The sequence below is a fragment of the Oncorhynchus tshawytscha genome, linkage group LG12 (assembly GCF_018296145.1).
Source record: "Oncorhynchus tshawytscha isolate Ot180627B linkage group LG12, Otsh_v2.0, whole genome shotgun sequence".
Lineage (NCBI taxonomy): Eukaryota > Metazoa > Chordata > Actinopteri > Salmoniformes > Salmonidae > Oncorhynchus > Oncorhynchus tshawytscha.
In genome coordinates, this window is record NC_056440.1 from 17,187,635 (window position 1) to 17,204,907 (window position 17,273).

The 17,273-nt window shown below is 43.2% G+C and overlaps 1 protein-coding gene across 2 annotated transcripts; it reads left to right on the forward strand.

The window, feature by feature from the left end:
• Positions 1–122: 122 nt before the first annotated feature.
• On the forward strand, positions 123–11,868 carry lg12h5orf34 (linkage group 12 C5orf34 homolog). 2 transcript variants are annotated; one of them, XM_024438285.2, is made up of 11 exons: positions 123–452; positions 532–621; positions 852–1,145; positions 1,277–1,554; positions 1,690–1,791; positions 2,007–2,127; positions 5,188–5,279; positions 5,578–5,647; positions 6,182–6,264; positions 6,431–6,477; positions 10,912–11,868. In XM_024438285.2, exons 1-11 carry the CDS (start codon positions 243–245, stop codon positions 11,097–11,099), a joined length of 1,575 nt encoding a protein of 524 aa, XP_024294053.1. In that variant the 5' UTR covers positions 123–242; the 3' UTR covers positions 11,100–11,868. The 2 variants fall into 2 exon arrangements, with proteins under 2 accessions (XP_024294053.1, XP_024294052.1); XM_024438284.2 differs by having other exon boundaries at positions 124–452; positions 849–1,145.
• The last annotated feature ends 5,405 nt before the right edge of the window (positions 11,869–17,273 follow it).

Genomic DNA, 17,273 nt, shown 5'->3' on the forward strand with positions numbered 1-17,273 from the left:
AATTTACAGATGGACTTTTATTTTGTGTCTAGCAGTGTGTGGCTTCATTCAATATACGCGTTACCTGAAAGCCCAGTAGGTGGCGCTATGCTCATTTTGGTCAAAGTATGTGCAGTAGAAGAAGCAGCAGCAGCCAATAGGAGCACACCTTTCATCTAGCGCAAATTTTGTTGTTGACAACAACGCTGCTAAACGTGATTTGGTTTACTATCTAGCTAGCTGGAATATATAAAAGAACATTTATGATGACCAGCAGCAAAACTAATATCGGTTTGATGATCATGTACAAGGATGAGTCGGTGGACGTCCGTTACGTAGATGATTCCCGTTTGCACTTGTCGCCCTGTGGCTCGGAATTCATGTTGGAGAAAGCCCCTACACGATCTGCACATCCTCTTCAGTCTAATGAGAAGGTTCGACAGAGGACCAGGTTCGCCACCAGCAGCTACAAGGTAGCTAACATCAACAGAACCCAATCTCATAATAAAAACAACCCATATGTTTGCCAATCCTGATTTGTCAATATTCTAGGACCTGATGCTTGGTGCTTTGGAGTTCAGGAACGAGTATGCAACACGACCTTACCTGCCTGAAGAACTCATCTCGGACGACCACAGAAAGGTAGCTAGCTAAACACAGTTTTGCTAACTATTCGGTTTTTTTTGCAGAAGAAAGAAATTAATTACCACATTATGCCTACACTTAATTTTTGTGTAATTGGGACATTTTTAATACACATCACACAATTTCCCCTGTCTAACAGGACATTATTTTGCTCACAGTTGTCCACTTACCACAGGAAACTACCTAGTTACCTTTCACCATTGAGATTTTCACCTCGTCTACAGCAGGTCTTCAGCATTGACCCTGAGGTGGAGTGGCCTGCATGTTATTCCTGTACTGCTGAGGTGGGATTGAACCGAGAGATCATCGTCAGTTCAGTGGAGCGGAGTGCCAGTCTGCTGCTTTCTTCCTCTGGAGAGGAGTTCTCTGTAAACTTCACCTGCAGACTTAGTCACAACCAACACCACAGGCCTCGGAGCCGAGACCCAAATAGGTCTGTCACTGAACGCATACAGCAAGACAACCAAACCTGTAGGCCAAAGACTCCATCTCAACAGAGTGGCGCCTGTGCTGAGCAACAGGTAAGGCTTGCAATGCTCAAAGTGCTCCGGATTCTTGAATGTTGTTTATTTTTAATTACAATGTCAATGTGGTTGTGTGAAGCCAATGGTACGTTTCTTTTTATTATTCTGACAAACTTGTATATTCAAAGCAAGGAGAGGTATACCTGTCCACCAGAGTGGTCCAGCACCACTCTGTCTCCTGTGTTCCTCTGGTGTGGCGTTACCCTCTGTCTCTGGCCATTCACCTCTGGCGTGCCCAGTCCCAGCCCTCTGGAGAGAGGAACAGGGGGGAGACAGAAGAAGAGACAGCCAGGGGGAGAGACCAGACTGAGAGAGCAGTGACAATGACAAACACATCTAGAGGAGAGAGGAGGTCTCACCTGCCCCAAGCCCTGCCTCTCAGATGCCCTTCCCCTCATCAGCACAGGTTGATTGATTGATTCATTTTATTTTATGATATGAAAATAGACATAGATATTACTGCCAAAACTGGTAGTGTATAATTATCTGCATGTAAACATCTAGCAGTAAACTGTAGAGATGCATGTATTTTTTACTGTAGGTGGAAGTCAATGTACTCTCTGGTCCAAGATGAACAGGAGGCAGACCAAGACCTCCCTACAGAGTTGGTTAAAGTGGTGTGGTGCCAAGGGGTGCTGTACAGGTACCTTTCTGCAGGATGATACGAATTCACATGACTTTATTTGAACAGGCTACTGTTTCTTGTTATATAGATGATTAGTAAATGAGATACTATATTCATAAATCATAGAAAGCATGCGACATCTCACTGTTTAAAAAAGGGTGGTTGACCAACCTTGTGTCCAGTTATTTTCTTCTGTCTAACCATTACATCCTGTCTGTGTTTCTCCTGTCCAGGATAGTGGATGGAGCAATCCCAGTTGTGGAGGTTTCTCCAGGGGATGGTTCAGTCATCAGGTCTAACGGAGTGCTGGCCAGCTACTTCACCCACCACAGAGCTGGCCCTGGCCCTGGGGAGGTACAATACGTCACCTAATCCGGCCAATTGTCCGGGAGAAGAAAAAATCGCATTGTGAAAAATGCTTTTTAGCCTATTAATTGATGGAAATACATTTGAAGTCGGAAGTTTGCATACATAGCCAAATACATTTAAACAATGTTTTTCACAATTCCTGACATTTAATTCTAGTAAAAATTCCCTGTCCTAGGTCAGTTAGGATCACAACTTTATTTTAAGAATATGAAATGTCAGAATAATAGTAGAGTTATTTATTTCAGCTTTTATTTCTTTCATCACGTTTGTAGGCCTCCTTGCTCGCACACAGTTTCAGTTCTGCCCACAAACTTTCTATATGATTGAGGTCAGGGCTTTGTTATGGCCATTCCAATACCTTGACTTTGTTGTCTTTAAGCCATTTTGCCACAACTTTGGAAGTATGCTTGGGATCATTGTCCATTTGGAAGACCCATTTGCGACCAAGCTTTAACTTCCTGACTGATGTCTTGAGATGTTGCTTCAATATATCCACATAATTTCCCTTCGTCATTATGCCATCTATTTTGTGAAGTGCACCAGTCCCTCCTGCAGCAGAGCACCCCCACAGCATGATGCTGCCACCCCTGTGCTTCACGGTTGGGATGATGGTCTTCGGCTTGCAAGCCTCCCCCTTTTTCCTCCAAACAGAACGATGGTCATTATAGCCAATTAGTCCTATTTTTGTTTCATCAGATCAGAGGACATTTCTCCAAAAAGTACCATCTTTGTCCCCATGTCCAGTTGCAAACTGTAGTCTGGCTTTTTTATGGCGGTTTTGGAGCGGTGGCTTCTTCCTTGCTGAGCGGCCTTTCAGGTTATGTCGATATAGGACTCGTTTTACTGTGGATATAGATACTTTTGTACCTGTTACCTCCAGCATCTTCACAAGGTCCTTTGCTGTTGTTCTGGGATTGATTGGCACTTTTCGCACCACAGTACGTTCATCTCTAGGAGACAGAACGCTTCTCTTTCCTGAGCGGTATGGCGGCTGCGTGGTCCCATGGTGTTTACACTTGCATACTATTGTTTGTACAGATGAACGTGGTACCTTCAGGCGTTTGGAAATTGCTCCCAAGGATAAACCAGACTTGTGGAGGTCTACAATAGTTTTTTCTTTTGATTTTCCCATGATGTCAAGCAACGAGGCACTGAGTTTTAAGGTAGGCCTTGAAATACATCCACAGGTACACCTCCAATTGACTCAAATCATGTCATTTAGCCTATCAGAAATTTCTAAAGCCATGATATAATTTTCTGGAATTTTCTAAGCTGTTTAAAGGCACAGTCAACTTAGTGTGTGTAAACATCTGACCCACTGGAATTGTGATGCAGTGAATTATAAGTGAAATAATCTGTCTGTAAACAATTGTTGGAAAAATACTTGTCAAGCACAAAGTAGATGTCCTAACCGACTTGCCAAAACTATTGTTTGTTCACAAAAAAAATGTGGAGTGGCTGAAAAACAAGTTTTAATGACTCCAACCTAAGTGTATGTAAACTTCCGACTTCAACTGTACCAGTTGATGTCAATACATTTGACTTGTCATGCTTATCGGTCTTTAAGTTAATTTGCCTAATTTAGTGGAATATAATTGGCTTGTGTTTTCAGCATTTTCATTATGTATGTTATTTATCACAAGCATACAGATACAGAGCCTTTGAGTGGAAAATCTGTCAGATGCTGCAGCATCTCAAACATAGGCAACGGAAGGCAGGCTTCATCAGTGTGTCACACGTCACTTTGCAATGAGCTGTTTGCATTTTGAAAACATATACTTAATTGTTTGAAACCTGAATGTTTTAACATGTGTAGTATGAGGCATGTCTTACCCTGCTTCAAAGTAGCCTCACCAAAATCAGACCATATCCGTGGAGGCAATTGATATATATATATATATATATATATAACTTTTGTTTATTGTTTATTGTCCAGTAGCCAAAAGCACAATCCTAGTCATATTAGCAAACCATGCTAGTTGATCCATGTTAGACCTACCCTCTTTCTACATGTTCCAACGGCTATTTTCATCTCTGTCACATATAAGCGCTCCTGTGCGGTGCCCTTTTGACAACTGTGTTTTCCCACTAATTGTATTATGGAACGAACATTTGCACGTAGTCTACTGCCTTGTGCGCATTGCTATCTCTTAAACTATTATTTCTTAACATTATATCAGCATTTTAAGTTAAATGTTCTAATCTGTTGCATGACTCAATAGCTTTAAAAAAAATCAATGTAGCCAAGTCCTATTGGTTGTATGAATTTAGGATCTATCGTCCTACAACTGTCCCAGAGTCTGTTTTGAAATAGGCTACTTCTTTCTCGACAAGCTGACCAATAGAACAGGTTAACTTTTCTACTATGGGGATAGTAGATTGACAGGCTAGTGATTTTGCGGTTCGGTGCTTGTCTTGTTTCCTGAGGTAAAGTAAATGTGGACAGTTATTCTCACATCTTCAAAGTGCAAATCAGAATTCATTAAAGACCGCACATCGATGCATCCTAGACTTACGTGTTCTGTTAATATGAATGAATAATGATCTAAATGTGATTTCTGTCATTCTGAGCACCGTGAGTGGACATTCTAATCAGGTTATCCATTCAATGCATATGGGGCCGGTAAATGTCCTATAAATTAAAATCCTTTCGGTCAAATGTCCTGCTCCAGAAACCCTGACCTAATCACACTTTAAAATTACATATTTACTCTTGAGCGTGCCTGTACAATAGCTGTTGATATTTCCTTAAGACTTGTGCTACCCAGTGTTCACCCTGTAATTTGAACCCTGCACAGAGTAGCAGTCTGTCATGTCATTTATGCTGGCTATATCCTGTCATGTGCTTACATGCAGTAGAAAGCCATATTTTGTTATTACCATATCATACTGATTTTATGGCAGTACAGACTTTTACAGATGCTTCCATGATTAATTGTGGAATCTTAAACAGTTTTGGGATGCTGACACACATCTAATAGTATGTGTGTAGTTATGTTTTAGGACCGACTGATAGCATTGCTTATGTTCTGGTGTTTCCCTCAGGTAAAGGATGTGACGTACCACCTAAGCAGCCTCCCCCCTGACACACCTGGGCAGGTCTACTCTGTGTGCTCTATGGTGACTCGAGCCAGCAGGTGAGGTACTGCCGTAGACTACAGCCAATGTGGTGTTGTCTTGCTAAAGACAACGATGTAGATAGTGTTGCACACCTCTAGACTTCAGGCAGTGCTACTACCTTGTTATTAATCATCAGAAACATTTGAATGATTCATTACTGTAAATCAACCAAACTGTTCATGGTTGTGGCCAATTCTATTCATGCGTACCCTCCAATATTATTGCCTTTGAGTTTTTTTGAGTTTGCAAGAAAGGCATTTGACTGTAATTGTGCATGTAACATTTAAAGTTGAAAGTGAAACATTGTTTTGACAGGATCCTGAACTGCTACAACCAAGTTAGACACTCTCTAAAGCTCCCTGCTACACAGAGCTGCTACAACCAGGTTAGACACTCTCTAAAGCTCCCTGCTACACAGAGCTGCTACAACCAGGTTAGACACTCTCTAAAGCTCCCTGCTACACAGAGCTGCTACAACCAGGTTAGACACACTCTAAAGCTCCCTGCTACACAGAGCGGGGAGGCAGGGTAGCCTAGTGGTTAGAGCGTTGGACTAGTAACCAGAAGGTTGCGAGTTTAAACCCCCGAGCTGACAAGGTACAAATCTGTCGTTCTGCCCCTGAACAGGCAGTTAACCCACTGTTCCCAGGCCATCATTGAAAATAAGAATGTGTTCTTAACTGACTTGCCTGGTTAAATAAAGGTAAAATAAATAAAAAACCAGGTTAGACACACTCTAAAGCTCCCTGCTACACAGAGCTGCTACAACCAGGTTAGACACACTCTAAAGCTCCCTGCTACACAGAGCTGCTACAACCAGGTTAGACCATGCACATGTTTCATCCATCCATACAGTTGTGTGTGTTAGTCATTTGTGTATTGCTGCATTGAGATGCATTGTATTTCTCTCTCTGTGCAGGAGACCAGTTCAGAGCCCTTTATACAGGAAGTACACATTTCTGAGTCTGGTTACATTAATACCACTGAAACAAGACAAAGCAGGTAAGATAAAGCAGGTCTATGTACCAAAATCATCGAAGTTTAGACATTAATGCTCAGCTATGTTGTATTGAGTGAAATGTCTTTTTAAATGGTGGAACTGTAAGTGTTGCGCTTACTAGCATAGCAATTTGTTGCTTAGTAAAATGTTATTTGTTTTCTGTTTCAGGCCTAACTGTGTTGCTGAAGAGCTGGAGAAGATCAAACGCTTCAACTGTATCCTTAGTGTCACTATTCTGGGTGGCTTTTATGGGTAATAAGCCAGGGTAGGGTACAAAACTGTTTCTGAATTCTACAACACTATCTACATCGTTGTCTTTAGCAAGACAAGACCACATTGGCTTAGGAAGAAACAGACCAGGCTAATGCATCCAGGCTAACAGCTACAGTGCCTTCAGAAAGTATTCAGACCCCACACTTTGTGTGTTACAGCCTGAATTTAAAATGGATTACATTTAGATTTTTTTGTCACTGGCCTACACACAATACCCCATAATCTCAAAGTGGAATCAGGTTTTTCGAAACAAGTATTCGACCCCTTTGTTATCACTAGCCTAAATAAGTTCAGGAGTACAATTGTGCTTAACAAGTTACATAATAAGTTGCATGGACTCACTCTGTGCAATAATAGTGTTTAACATGATTTTTGAATGACTACCTCTATCTCTGTATCCCACACATACAAATGATCTGTAAGGTCCCTCAGTCAAGCAGTGAATTTCAAACACAGATTCAACCACAAAGACCAGGGAGGTTTTCCAATGCCTCACAAAGAAGGGGACCTATTGGTATTGTAGATGGGGGGGGAGACATTGAATATCCATTTGAGCATGGTTATTCATTACACTTTGGATGGTGTATCAATACACCCAGTCACTACAAAGATACATTTAACCTTTATATAACTGGGCAAGTCAGTTAAGAACAAATTCTTATTTACAGTGACTGCCTACAGGCATCCTTCCTAACTCAGTTGCCGGAGAGGAAGGAAACCGCTCAGGGATTTCACCATGAGGTCAATGGGGACTTTAAAACAGTTACAGAGTTTAATGGCTGTGATAGTAGAAGACTGAGGATGGTTCAACAACATTGTAGTTACTCCACAATTACTAACCTAATTGACAAGGTGAAAAGAAGGAAGCCTGTACATAAGTCAAATATTCCAAAACATTCGGGAAATTATTCAGACTTTTTCAAAATGTTGTTACGTCACAGCTAGGGATGCACCGATATGACATTTTTGGCCGATAACCGATATTTAACATTTTACGGCCTTTTCAGCATTCTAGTACAGTTAAATAGTTAAACACACACACATGTACGCAGCGGTCTAGGCACTGCATCTCAGTGCAAGAGGCGTCACTACAGTCCCTGGTTCGCATCCAGGCTGTATCACATCCGGCTGTGATTGGGAGTCCCATAGGGTGGCGTCGTCTGGGTTTGGCTGTCATTGTAAATAAGAATTTGTTCTTAATTGACTTGCCTAGTTAAATAAAGGTTACACACACCACACTGACCAAAAAGTTATTTTGTTAGCATTTACGTACATCGCCATTACCAGATCTGTTTCCACTGTCGCCGCCGGGTCTGTTTCCACTGTCGCCGCCGGGTCTGTTTCCACTGTCGCCGCCGGGTCTGTTTCCACTGTCGCCGCCGGGTCTGTTTCCACTGTCGCCGCCGGGTCTGTTTCCACTGTCGCCGCCGGGTCTGTTTCCACTGGGTCTGTTTCCACTGTCGCTGTGTTTGTTTCCACTGGCTGTGTTTGTTTCCACTGTCGCTGTGTTTGTTTCCACTGTCGCTGTGTTTGTTTCCACTGTCCCTGTGCTTGTTTCCACTGTCGCTGTGTTTGTTTCCACTGTCGCTGTGTCCGTTTCCATCCAGCTGTGTATGTAACATTTCGCCACCATGCCTGCATCAAGCATGGTGGCGACACAGTAAAGCGGCTCAGAGAGAATGCCACCGAATCGCTTGTTCACAGCCTGGAGTACTTTTTTACGTTTTAACCCCACGGTTACTTGGTAGTGTGTACCGTTGTTCGACTGGTCGGCGAAAGCCAACATCATCCACGACAGAGAACGGTTGATTGTCAAGGGCAATGAATTTCCATTATCTTGGAGTTAATGGATTTCGCCTTTGAGTTGTCTCGCTGAAATGTTCTTAATCTTTCAGATGACTGTTCGACTTGAACTTGTTTAGTTGTTGGAAGTGTGTTCTTACTGTGTAGCGCTGTATTTTTGTGGCGTCATTACGTAATCTGCTTCGTCATATACGTATCCACGTCAGCTTTGACACCGGTTTTGCACATCGGCCTTAAACTAGACATCGGGCCGATGTTGGTATTTTTAGCTAATATCGGCAGATTTCCAATATTCTCACTGATATATCTTGCATCCCTAATCGCAGCTTTATTCTAAAATGTATTAAATTGTTTTTTCCCCCCCATTACTCTACACACAATACCCCATAATGACAAAGCAACAACAGGTTATTAGAATTTTTTGCAAATATATTAAAAATATAAAACGGAAATATTACATTTGCATAAGTATTCAGACCCTTTACTCAGTACTTTGTTTGAAACACCTTTGGCAGTGATTACAGCCTTGAGTATGATGCTACAAGCTTGACACACCTGGCCATTTGGGGAGTTTCTCTCTCTCTCTCTCTGCAGATCCTCCCAAGCTCTATCAGGTTGGATAGGTAGCATCGCTGAACAGTTATTTTCAGGTCACTCCAGAGATGTTCAAGTCTGGACTCTGACATGTCCCGAAGCCACTCCTGCGTTGTCTTGGCTGTGTGGTTAGGGTTGTTGTCCTGTTGGAAGGTGAACCTTTGCCCCAGTCTGAGGTCCTGAGCGCTCTGGAGCAGGTTTTCATCAAGGATCTCTCTGTACTTTGCTCCGTTCATATTTCCTTCGATCCTGACTAGTCTCCCAGTCACTGCCACTGAAAAACATGCTGCTGCCACCTCCATGCTTCACCTTAGGGATGGTGCCAGGTTTCCTCCAGACGTGATGCTTGGCATTCAGGCCAAAGAGTTCAATCTTGGTTTCATCAGACCAGAGAATCTTGTTTCTCATAGGTGCCTTGTGGCAAACTCCAAGTGGGCTGTCATGTCTTTTACTGAGGAGTGACTTCCGACTGGCCACTACCATACAGGCCTGATTGGTGAAGTGCTGCAGAGATGATTGTCCTACTGGAAGATTCTCCCATCACCACAGAGGAACTCTGGAGCTCTGTCAGAGTGACCATCGGTTTCTTGGTCACCTCCCTGACCAAGGCCCTTCTCCCCTGATTTTTGAGTTTTGCCGGGCAGCCAGCTCTAGGAAGAGTCTTGGTGGTTCCAAACTTCTTCAATTTTAAGAATGATGGAGGCCACTGTGTTCTTGGGGACCTTCAATGCTGCAGACATTTTTCTGTGCCTTGACACAATTCTGTCTTGGAAAACTACGGACAATTCCTTTGACCTCATGGCTTGGTTTTTGCTCTGACATGCACTGTCAACTGTGGGACCTCACATAAACAGGTGTGTGTGTGTGCTTTTTTCAAATTAATTGAATTTACTACAGGTGGACTCCAATCAAGTTGTAGAAACATCTCAAGGATGATCAATGGAAACAGGATTGTCCTGAGCTCAATTTCGAGTCTCAAAGCAAAGGGTCTGAATACTTATGGAAATAAGGTGTATTTAATCAATTTTAGAATAGGGGTGTAATGTAACAAAATGTGGAAAAATGGAAGGGGTCTGAATACTTTCCGAATGCACTGTACATCCTGTTTGCAACATGGCACTAAAGTAATACTGCAGAAAATGTGGTAAAGCAATTAACTATTTTTCCTGAATACAACATGTTATGTTTAGGGCAAATCCAATACAACGCATTACTAAGTACCACTCTCCATATTTTCAAGCATAGTGGTGGCTGCATTATGTTATGGGTATGCTTGTAATAGTTAAGCACTGGGGAGATTTTCAGGATAAAAAAATAAACAGAATGGAGCTAAATCCAGAGGAAAATCTGGTTGTCTGCTTTCCAACAGACACTGGGAGATTAATTCACTTTTCACCAGGAGAATAACCTAAATCACAAGGCCAAATATACACTGGAGTTGCTTATCAAGAAGACCGTGAATGTTCCTGAGTGGCCAAGTTAGATTTGTAGATGTAAGTAAAAACTATGGCAAGATCTGAAAATGGTTGTCTAGCAATGATCAACAACCAATTTGCCAGAGCTTGAATAATTTATAAAAGAATAATGGGTAAATGTTGCACAATCCAGGTGTGGAAAGTTCTTAGAGACTTACCCAGGACATCACTGCCAAAGGTGCTTCTACAAAGTATTGACTTCGGGGTTTGAATACTTGTGGAGGGCATGTAAATTAGATATTTATGTTTTTAATTTTCAATACATTAGTGAAGATTTCTAGGAGAATGTTTTCACTTTGTCATTGAGAGGTTGTGTGTGTGTATGTGTGTGTGTGTGTGTGTGTGTTGGGGGGAAAATAACAATTTTAATCCATTTTAAATACAGGTTGTTACACAATGTAAAATAAGTCAAGGGGTATGAATATTTTAAGGCACTGCACCTGTCCTTGATTAACAATAGGCTAATCAGTGGATGATGTGTGTTCTTTAACCAGCTCTACCCAGTTCTATTGGATAACAGTCATCTTCTTAAAGCCCAGAGGGGTTCTACAGTGGTGGGCTGTGGTTCTAAAGAGCACTGTGAGCCGGTCAACGAGAGCATTGCGGAGGCCCTCCAGAGAACCTCCAAAACCATCCAGGATATCGACAACCTCCTACTTTCTAGAGACACCGTCATGCAGGGCAGCGGATAATTACAGTCCTGTGTGACGTGTGATGTCTGGTTTGCTGTCAGAAAATACTTATTGCAAATGAGGAACATGTGAAGCAGTCAGAATTATTCATTGGTTGCAGTATCACTAAGTAAGCATTGTCTAGTGGCAGTTTCATTGCTTTACTTACAGTTGAAGTACAGACTGCAGGAAAAATAAAATAGTTTTCTATTGTTGTGAGGCTCAGATATAGGTCAAGGTGTCTAACACTGTCCTCCAGCTCAGCAACAGCCTCAACCCATGTGTGGTTAGACATAGTGGTTAGACCAGACTCTGAAAGATGATGGTTGTGGTGTGTTGAAGCTAGGCAACAGTTTGTTGAAAAATACTTATTGTCCATCTTATTGCAATTCCTGTACTGTCTTCATCTGATACCATGAGGCGTATTGTACAGTGACAATCACAAGTAATAACGATTTTAAGTAATCTGTCGTGTCCATTTCACCTTGTCAGTGCTTTTTGAAGTGTACAGTTTAAGTGCCATGATTCCCCATTTTGAATCACTCATCAGTTCATGGTGGTCTCACTTCAGTAGGACAGGAAAGAAGAACTCTGAAGGAAGTGGCTGGAAATGACTAATGTTTTGTGTTGTGCTATACAGGATGTGTGTCATTTATACTCTACAAGGTTTTGAAAGCGTTCCACAGGGATTCTGGTACATGTTGACTCCAATCCACAGTTAAGTTGGCTGGATGTCTTTTGGGTGGTGGACATTCTTGAAAAACCCAGCAGCGTTGCAGTTCTTGACACAAACGGTGCACCTGGCACCTACTACCATACCCTATTCAAAGGGACTTCAATATTTTGTCTTGTCCATTCACCCTCTGAATGGCACACACACACAGTCCATGTCTCAATTGTCTCAAGGATTAAAAATCCTTCTTTAACCCTCCCCTTCATCTACACTGATTGAAGTGGGTTTAACAAGTGTCATCAATAAGGGATCATAGACTGGCCAGATGAACCAGATGAAAGCTATGTCATGGAAGGATGTTTTGTATTCTTAGTGTATGTTCATGAATAAAGCCAAACTGTTCAGAATGTCTTACAGTAGAATAGGCTAGTTGTGTTTTTATACTGCTGATGATGTGAGTGTTTAGCGCTGAGGAAAATACTATTGAATGTCTACCACCAGCAATGGGAGGGACTGTAGAAACTAGAGAGCTGTGATGAAAAACTTGTATTACTGCTTTCTCCTCAGAGAATCATGGAGGTCACACTTTCTCATGTCACTTAAATTATTAAGTGACAAAAATGATGGCCAGACCACATCAACTCAATTATTTTCCTACAAGCCTATGGATTGCTTATACATAGAAAAGGAAAAAGTATTCATCCCCCTTGGTGTTTTTCTTATTTTGTTGCATTACAACCTGTAATTTAAATAGATTTTTATTTGGACTTTATGTAAAGGACATACACAAAATAGTCCAAATTGTTGAAGTGAAATGGAAGAAATTCCAAATGGAAAAGTGGTGCATGCGTATGTATTCAACCCCTTTGCTATGAAGCCCCTAAATAAGATCTGGTGCAACCAATTACCTTCAGAAGTCACATAATTAGTTAAATAAAGTCCACCTGTGTGCAATCTTAGTGTTACATGATCTGTCACATGATCTCAGTATATTTATGCCTGTTCTGATCTGTCACATGAAGACCAAGGAGCTCGCCAAACAGATCAGGGACCAAGTGGGGAGAAGTACAGATCAGGGTTGCATTATAAAAAATTATCCGAAACTTTGAACATTCCACGGAGCACCATTTAAATCCATTATTAAAAAATGGAAAGAATATGGCACCACAACAAACCTGCCAATAGAGGGCCACCCACCAAAACTCACGGACCAGGCAAGGACGGCATTAGTCAGAGAAGCAATAACGAGACCAAAGATAACCCTGAAGGAGCTGCAAAGCTCAGCGGAGATTGGAGTCTGTCCATAGGACCACTTTAAGCCATACACTCCACAGAGCTGGGCTTTACGGAAGAGTGGCCAGAAAATAGCCATTGCTTCAAGAAAAAAATAAGTAAACACGTTTGGTATTCGCCAAAAAGCATGTGGGAGACTCCCCAAACATGGAAGAAGGTACTCTGGTCAGATGAGACTAAAATTGAGCTTTTTGGCCATCAATGAAAACGCTATGTCTGGCGCAAACCCAACACCTCTTTCACCCCGAGAATACCATCCCCACAGTAAAGCATGTTGGTGGCAGCATTGTGCTGTGGGGTTGTTTTCATCGGCAGAGACTGGGAAACTGGTCAGAATTAAAGGAATGGTGCTAAATTCACAGAAATTCTTGAGGGAAACCTGTTTGTCTTCCAGAGATTTGAGACTGGGACGGAGGTTCACCTTCCAGCAGGACAATGACTCTAAGCATACTGCTAAAGCAACACTCGAGTGGTTTAAGGGTTAACATTTAAATGTCTTGGAATGGCCTAGTCAAAGCCCAGACCTCAATCCAATTGAGAATCTGTGGTGTGACTTAGATTGCTGTACACCAGCAGAACCCATTCATCTTGAAGGAGCTGGAGACGTTTTGCCTTGAAGAATGGGCAAAAATCCCAGTGGCTAGATGTGCCAAGCTTATAGAGACATACCCCAAGAGACTTGTTTTATTTTTTATTTCACCTTTATTTAACCAGGTAGGCTAGTTGAGAACAAGTTCTCATTTGCAACTGCGACCTGGCCAAGATAAAGCATAGCAGTGTGAACAGACAACACAGAGTTACACATGGAGTAAACAATTAACAAGTCAATAACACAGTAGAAAAAAAAGAGAGTCTATATACATTGTGTGCAAAAGGCATGAGGAGGTAGGCGAATAATTACAATTTTGCAGATTAACACTGGAGTGATAAATTATCAGATGGTCATGTACAGGTAGAGATATTGGTGTGCAAAAGAGCAGAAAAGTAAATAAATAAAAACAGTATGGGGATGAGGTAGGTAAAAATGGGTGGGCTATTTACCGATAGACTATGTACAGCTGCAGCGATCGGTTAGCTGCTCAGATAGCAGATGTTTGAAGTTGGTGAGGGAGATAAAAGTCTTCAACTTCAGCGATTTTTGCAATTTGTTCCAGTCACAGGCAGCAGAGAACTGGAACGAAAGGCGGCCAAATGAGGTGTTGGCTTTAGAGATGATCAGTGAGATACACCTGCTGGAGCGCGTGCTACGGGTGGATGTTGCCATCGTGACCAGTGAACTGAGATAAGGTGGAGCTTTACCTAGCATGGACTTGTAGATGACCTGGAGCCAGTGGGTCTGGCGATGAATATGTAGCGAGGGTCAGCCGACTAGAGCATACAGGTCGCAGTGGTGGGTGGTATAAGGTGCTTTAGTGACAAAACGGATGGCACTGTGACAAACTGCATCCAGTTTGCTGAGTAGAGTGTTGGAAGCTATTTTGTAGATGACATCGCCGAAGTCGAGGATTGGTAGGATAGTCAGTTTTACTAGGGTAAGTTTGGCGGCGTGAGTGAAGGAGGCTTTGTTGCGGAATAGAAAGCCGACTAGATTTGATTTTCGATTGGAGATGTTTGATATGAGTCTGGAAGGAGAGTTTACAGTCTAGCCAGACACCTAGATACTTATAGATGTCCACATATTCAACGTCGGAACCATCCAGGGTGGTGATGCTAGTCAGGCGTGCGGGTGCAGGCAGCGAACGGTTGAAAAGCATGCATTTGGTTTTACTAGCGTTTAAGAGCAGTTGGAGGCCACGGAAGGAGTGTTGTGTGGCATTGAAGCTCGTTTGGAGGTTAGATAGCACAGTGTCCAAGGACGGGCCGGAAGTATATAGAATGGTGTCGTCTGCGTAGAGGTGGATCAGGGAATCGCCCGCAGCAAGAGCAACATCATTGATATATACAGAGAAAAGAGTCGGCCCGAGGATTGAACCCTGTGGCACCCCCATAGAGACTGCCAGAGGACCGGACAGCATGCCCTCCGATTTGACACACTGAACTCTGTCTGCAAAGTAATTGGTGAACCAGGCAAGGCAGTCATCCGAAAACCGAGGCTACTGAGTCTGCCGATAAGAATATGGTGATTGACAGAGTCGAACGCCTTGGCAAGGTCGATGAAGACGGCTGCACAGTACTGTCTTTTATCGATGGCGGTTATGATATCGTTTAGTACCTTGAGCGTGGCTGAGGTGCACCCGTGACCGACTCGGAAACCCGATTGCACAGCGGAGAAGGTACGGTGGGATTCGAGATGGTCAGTGACCTGTTTGTTGACTTGGCTTTCGAAGACCTTAGACAGGCAGGGCAGGATGGATATAGGTCTGTAACAGTTTGGGTCCAGGGTGTCTCCCCCTTTGAAGAGGGGGATGACTGCGGCAGCTTTCCAATCCTTGGGGATCTCAGACGATATGAAAGAGAGGTTGAACAGGCTGGTAATAGGGGTTGCGACAATGGCGGCGGATAGTTTCAGAAATAGAGGGTCCAGATTGTCAAGCCCAGCTGATTAGTACGGGTCCAGGTTTTGCAGCTCTTTCAGAACATCTGCTATCTGGATTTGGGTAAAGGAGAACCTGGAGAGGCTTGGGCGAGTAGCTGCGGGGGGGGCGGAGCTGTTGGCTGAGGTTGGAGTAGCCAGGCGGAAGGCATGGCCAGCTGTTGAGAAATGCTTGTTGAAGTTTTCGATAATCATGGATTTATCGGCGGTGACCGTGTTACCTAGCCTCAGTGCAGTGGGCAGCTGGGAGGAGGTGCTCTTGTTCTCCATGGACTTCACAGTGTCCCAGAACTTTTTGGAGTTGGAGCTACAGGATGCAAACTTCTGCCTGAAGAAGCTGGCCTTAGCTTTCCTGACTGACTGCGTGTATTGGTTCCTGACTTCCCTGAACAGTTGCATATCGCGGGGACAATTCGATGCTATTGCAGTCCGCCACAGGATATTTTTGTGCTGGTCGAGGGCAGTCAGGTCTGGAGTGAACCAAGGGCTGTATCTGTTCTTAGTTCTGCATTTTTTGAACGGAGCATGCTTATCTAAAATGGTGAGGAAGTTACTTTTAAAGAATGACCAGGCATCCTCAACTGACGGGATGAGGTCAATGTCCTTCCAGGATACCCGGGCCAGGTCGATTAGAAAGGCCTGCTCACAGAAGTGTTTTAGGGAGTGTTTGACAGTGATGAGGGGTGGTCGTTTGACAGCGGCTCCGTAGCGGATACAGGCAATGAGGCAGTGATCGCTGAGATCCTGGTTGAAGACAGCAGAGGTGTATTTGGAGGGCCAGTTGGTCAGGATGACGTCTATGAGTGTGCCCTTGTTTACAGATTTACGGTTGTACCTGGTGGGTTCCTTGATGATTTGTGTGAGATTGAGGGCATCTAGCTTAGATTGTAGGACTGCCGAGGTGTTAAGCATATCCCAGTTTAGGTCACCTAACAGAACAAACTCTGAAGCTAGATGGGGGGCGATCAATTCACAAATGGTGTCCAGGGCACAGCTGGGAGCTGAGGGGGGTCGGTAGCAGGTGGCAACAGTGAGAGATTTATTTCTGGAGAGAGTAATTTTCAAAATTAGTAGTTCGAACTGTTTGGGTATGGACCTGGAAAGTATGACATTACTTTGCAGGCTCTCTCTGCAGTAAACTGCAACTCCTCCCCCTTTGGCAGTTCCATCTTGACGGAAAATGTTATAGTTGGGTATGGATATCTCAGAATTTTTGGTGGCCTTCCTGAGCCAGGATTCAGACACGGCAAGGACATCAGGGTTAGCAGAGTGTGCTAAAGCAGTGAGTAAAACAAACTTAGGGACGAGGCTTCTGATGTTGACATGCATGAAACCAATACTTTTTAGATCACAGAAGTCAACAAATGAGGGTGCCTGGGGACATGCAGGGCCTGGGTTTACCTCCACATCACCCGCGGAACAGAGGAGGAGTAGAATGAGGGTGCGGCTAAAGGCTATCAAAACTGGTCGCCTAGAGCGTTGGGGACAGAGAATAAAAGGAGCAGATTTCTGGACATGGTAGAATATATTCAGGGCATAATGTGCAGACAGGGGTATGGTGGGGTGCTGTAGCTGTAATTGCTGCAAAAGGTGGCTCTACAAAGTATTGACTTTGGGGGGTGAATAGGTATGCACCTTTTTTTGTCTTATTTCTTGTTTCACAATCAATAATACAAATTGCATCTTCAAAGTGGTA

What these genes read in the sequence shown, in the direction of transcription:
- lg12h5orf34 (XM_024438284.2), top strand. Translation starts at nt 243, where the DNA reads ATGATGACCAGCAGCAAAACTAATATCGGTTTGATGATCATGTACAAG. An exon ending in ACTGAAACAAGACAAAGCAG is followed by an intron (nt 6,265 to 6,430) that starts GTAAGATAAAGC and finishes TTTCTGTTTCAG; the next exon opens with GCCTAACTGTGTTGCTGAAG. An exon ending in GAAGATCAAACGCTTCAACT is followed by an intron (nt 6,478 to 10,911) that starts GTATCCTTAGTG and finishes AGCTCTACCCAG; the next exon opens with TTCTATTGGATAACAGTCAT.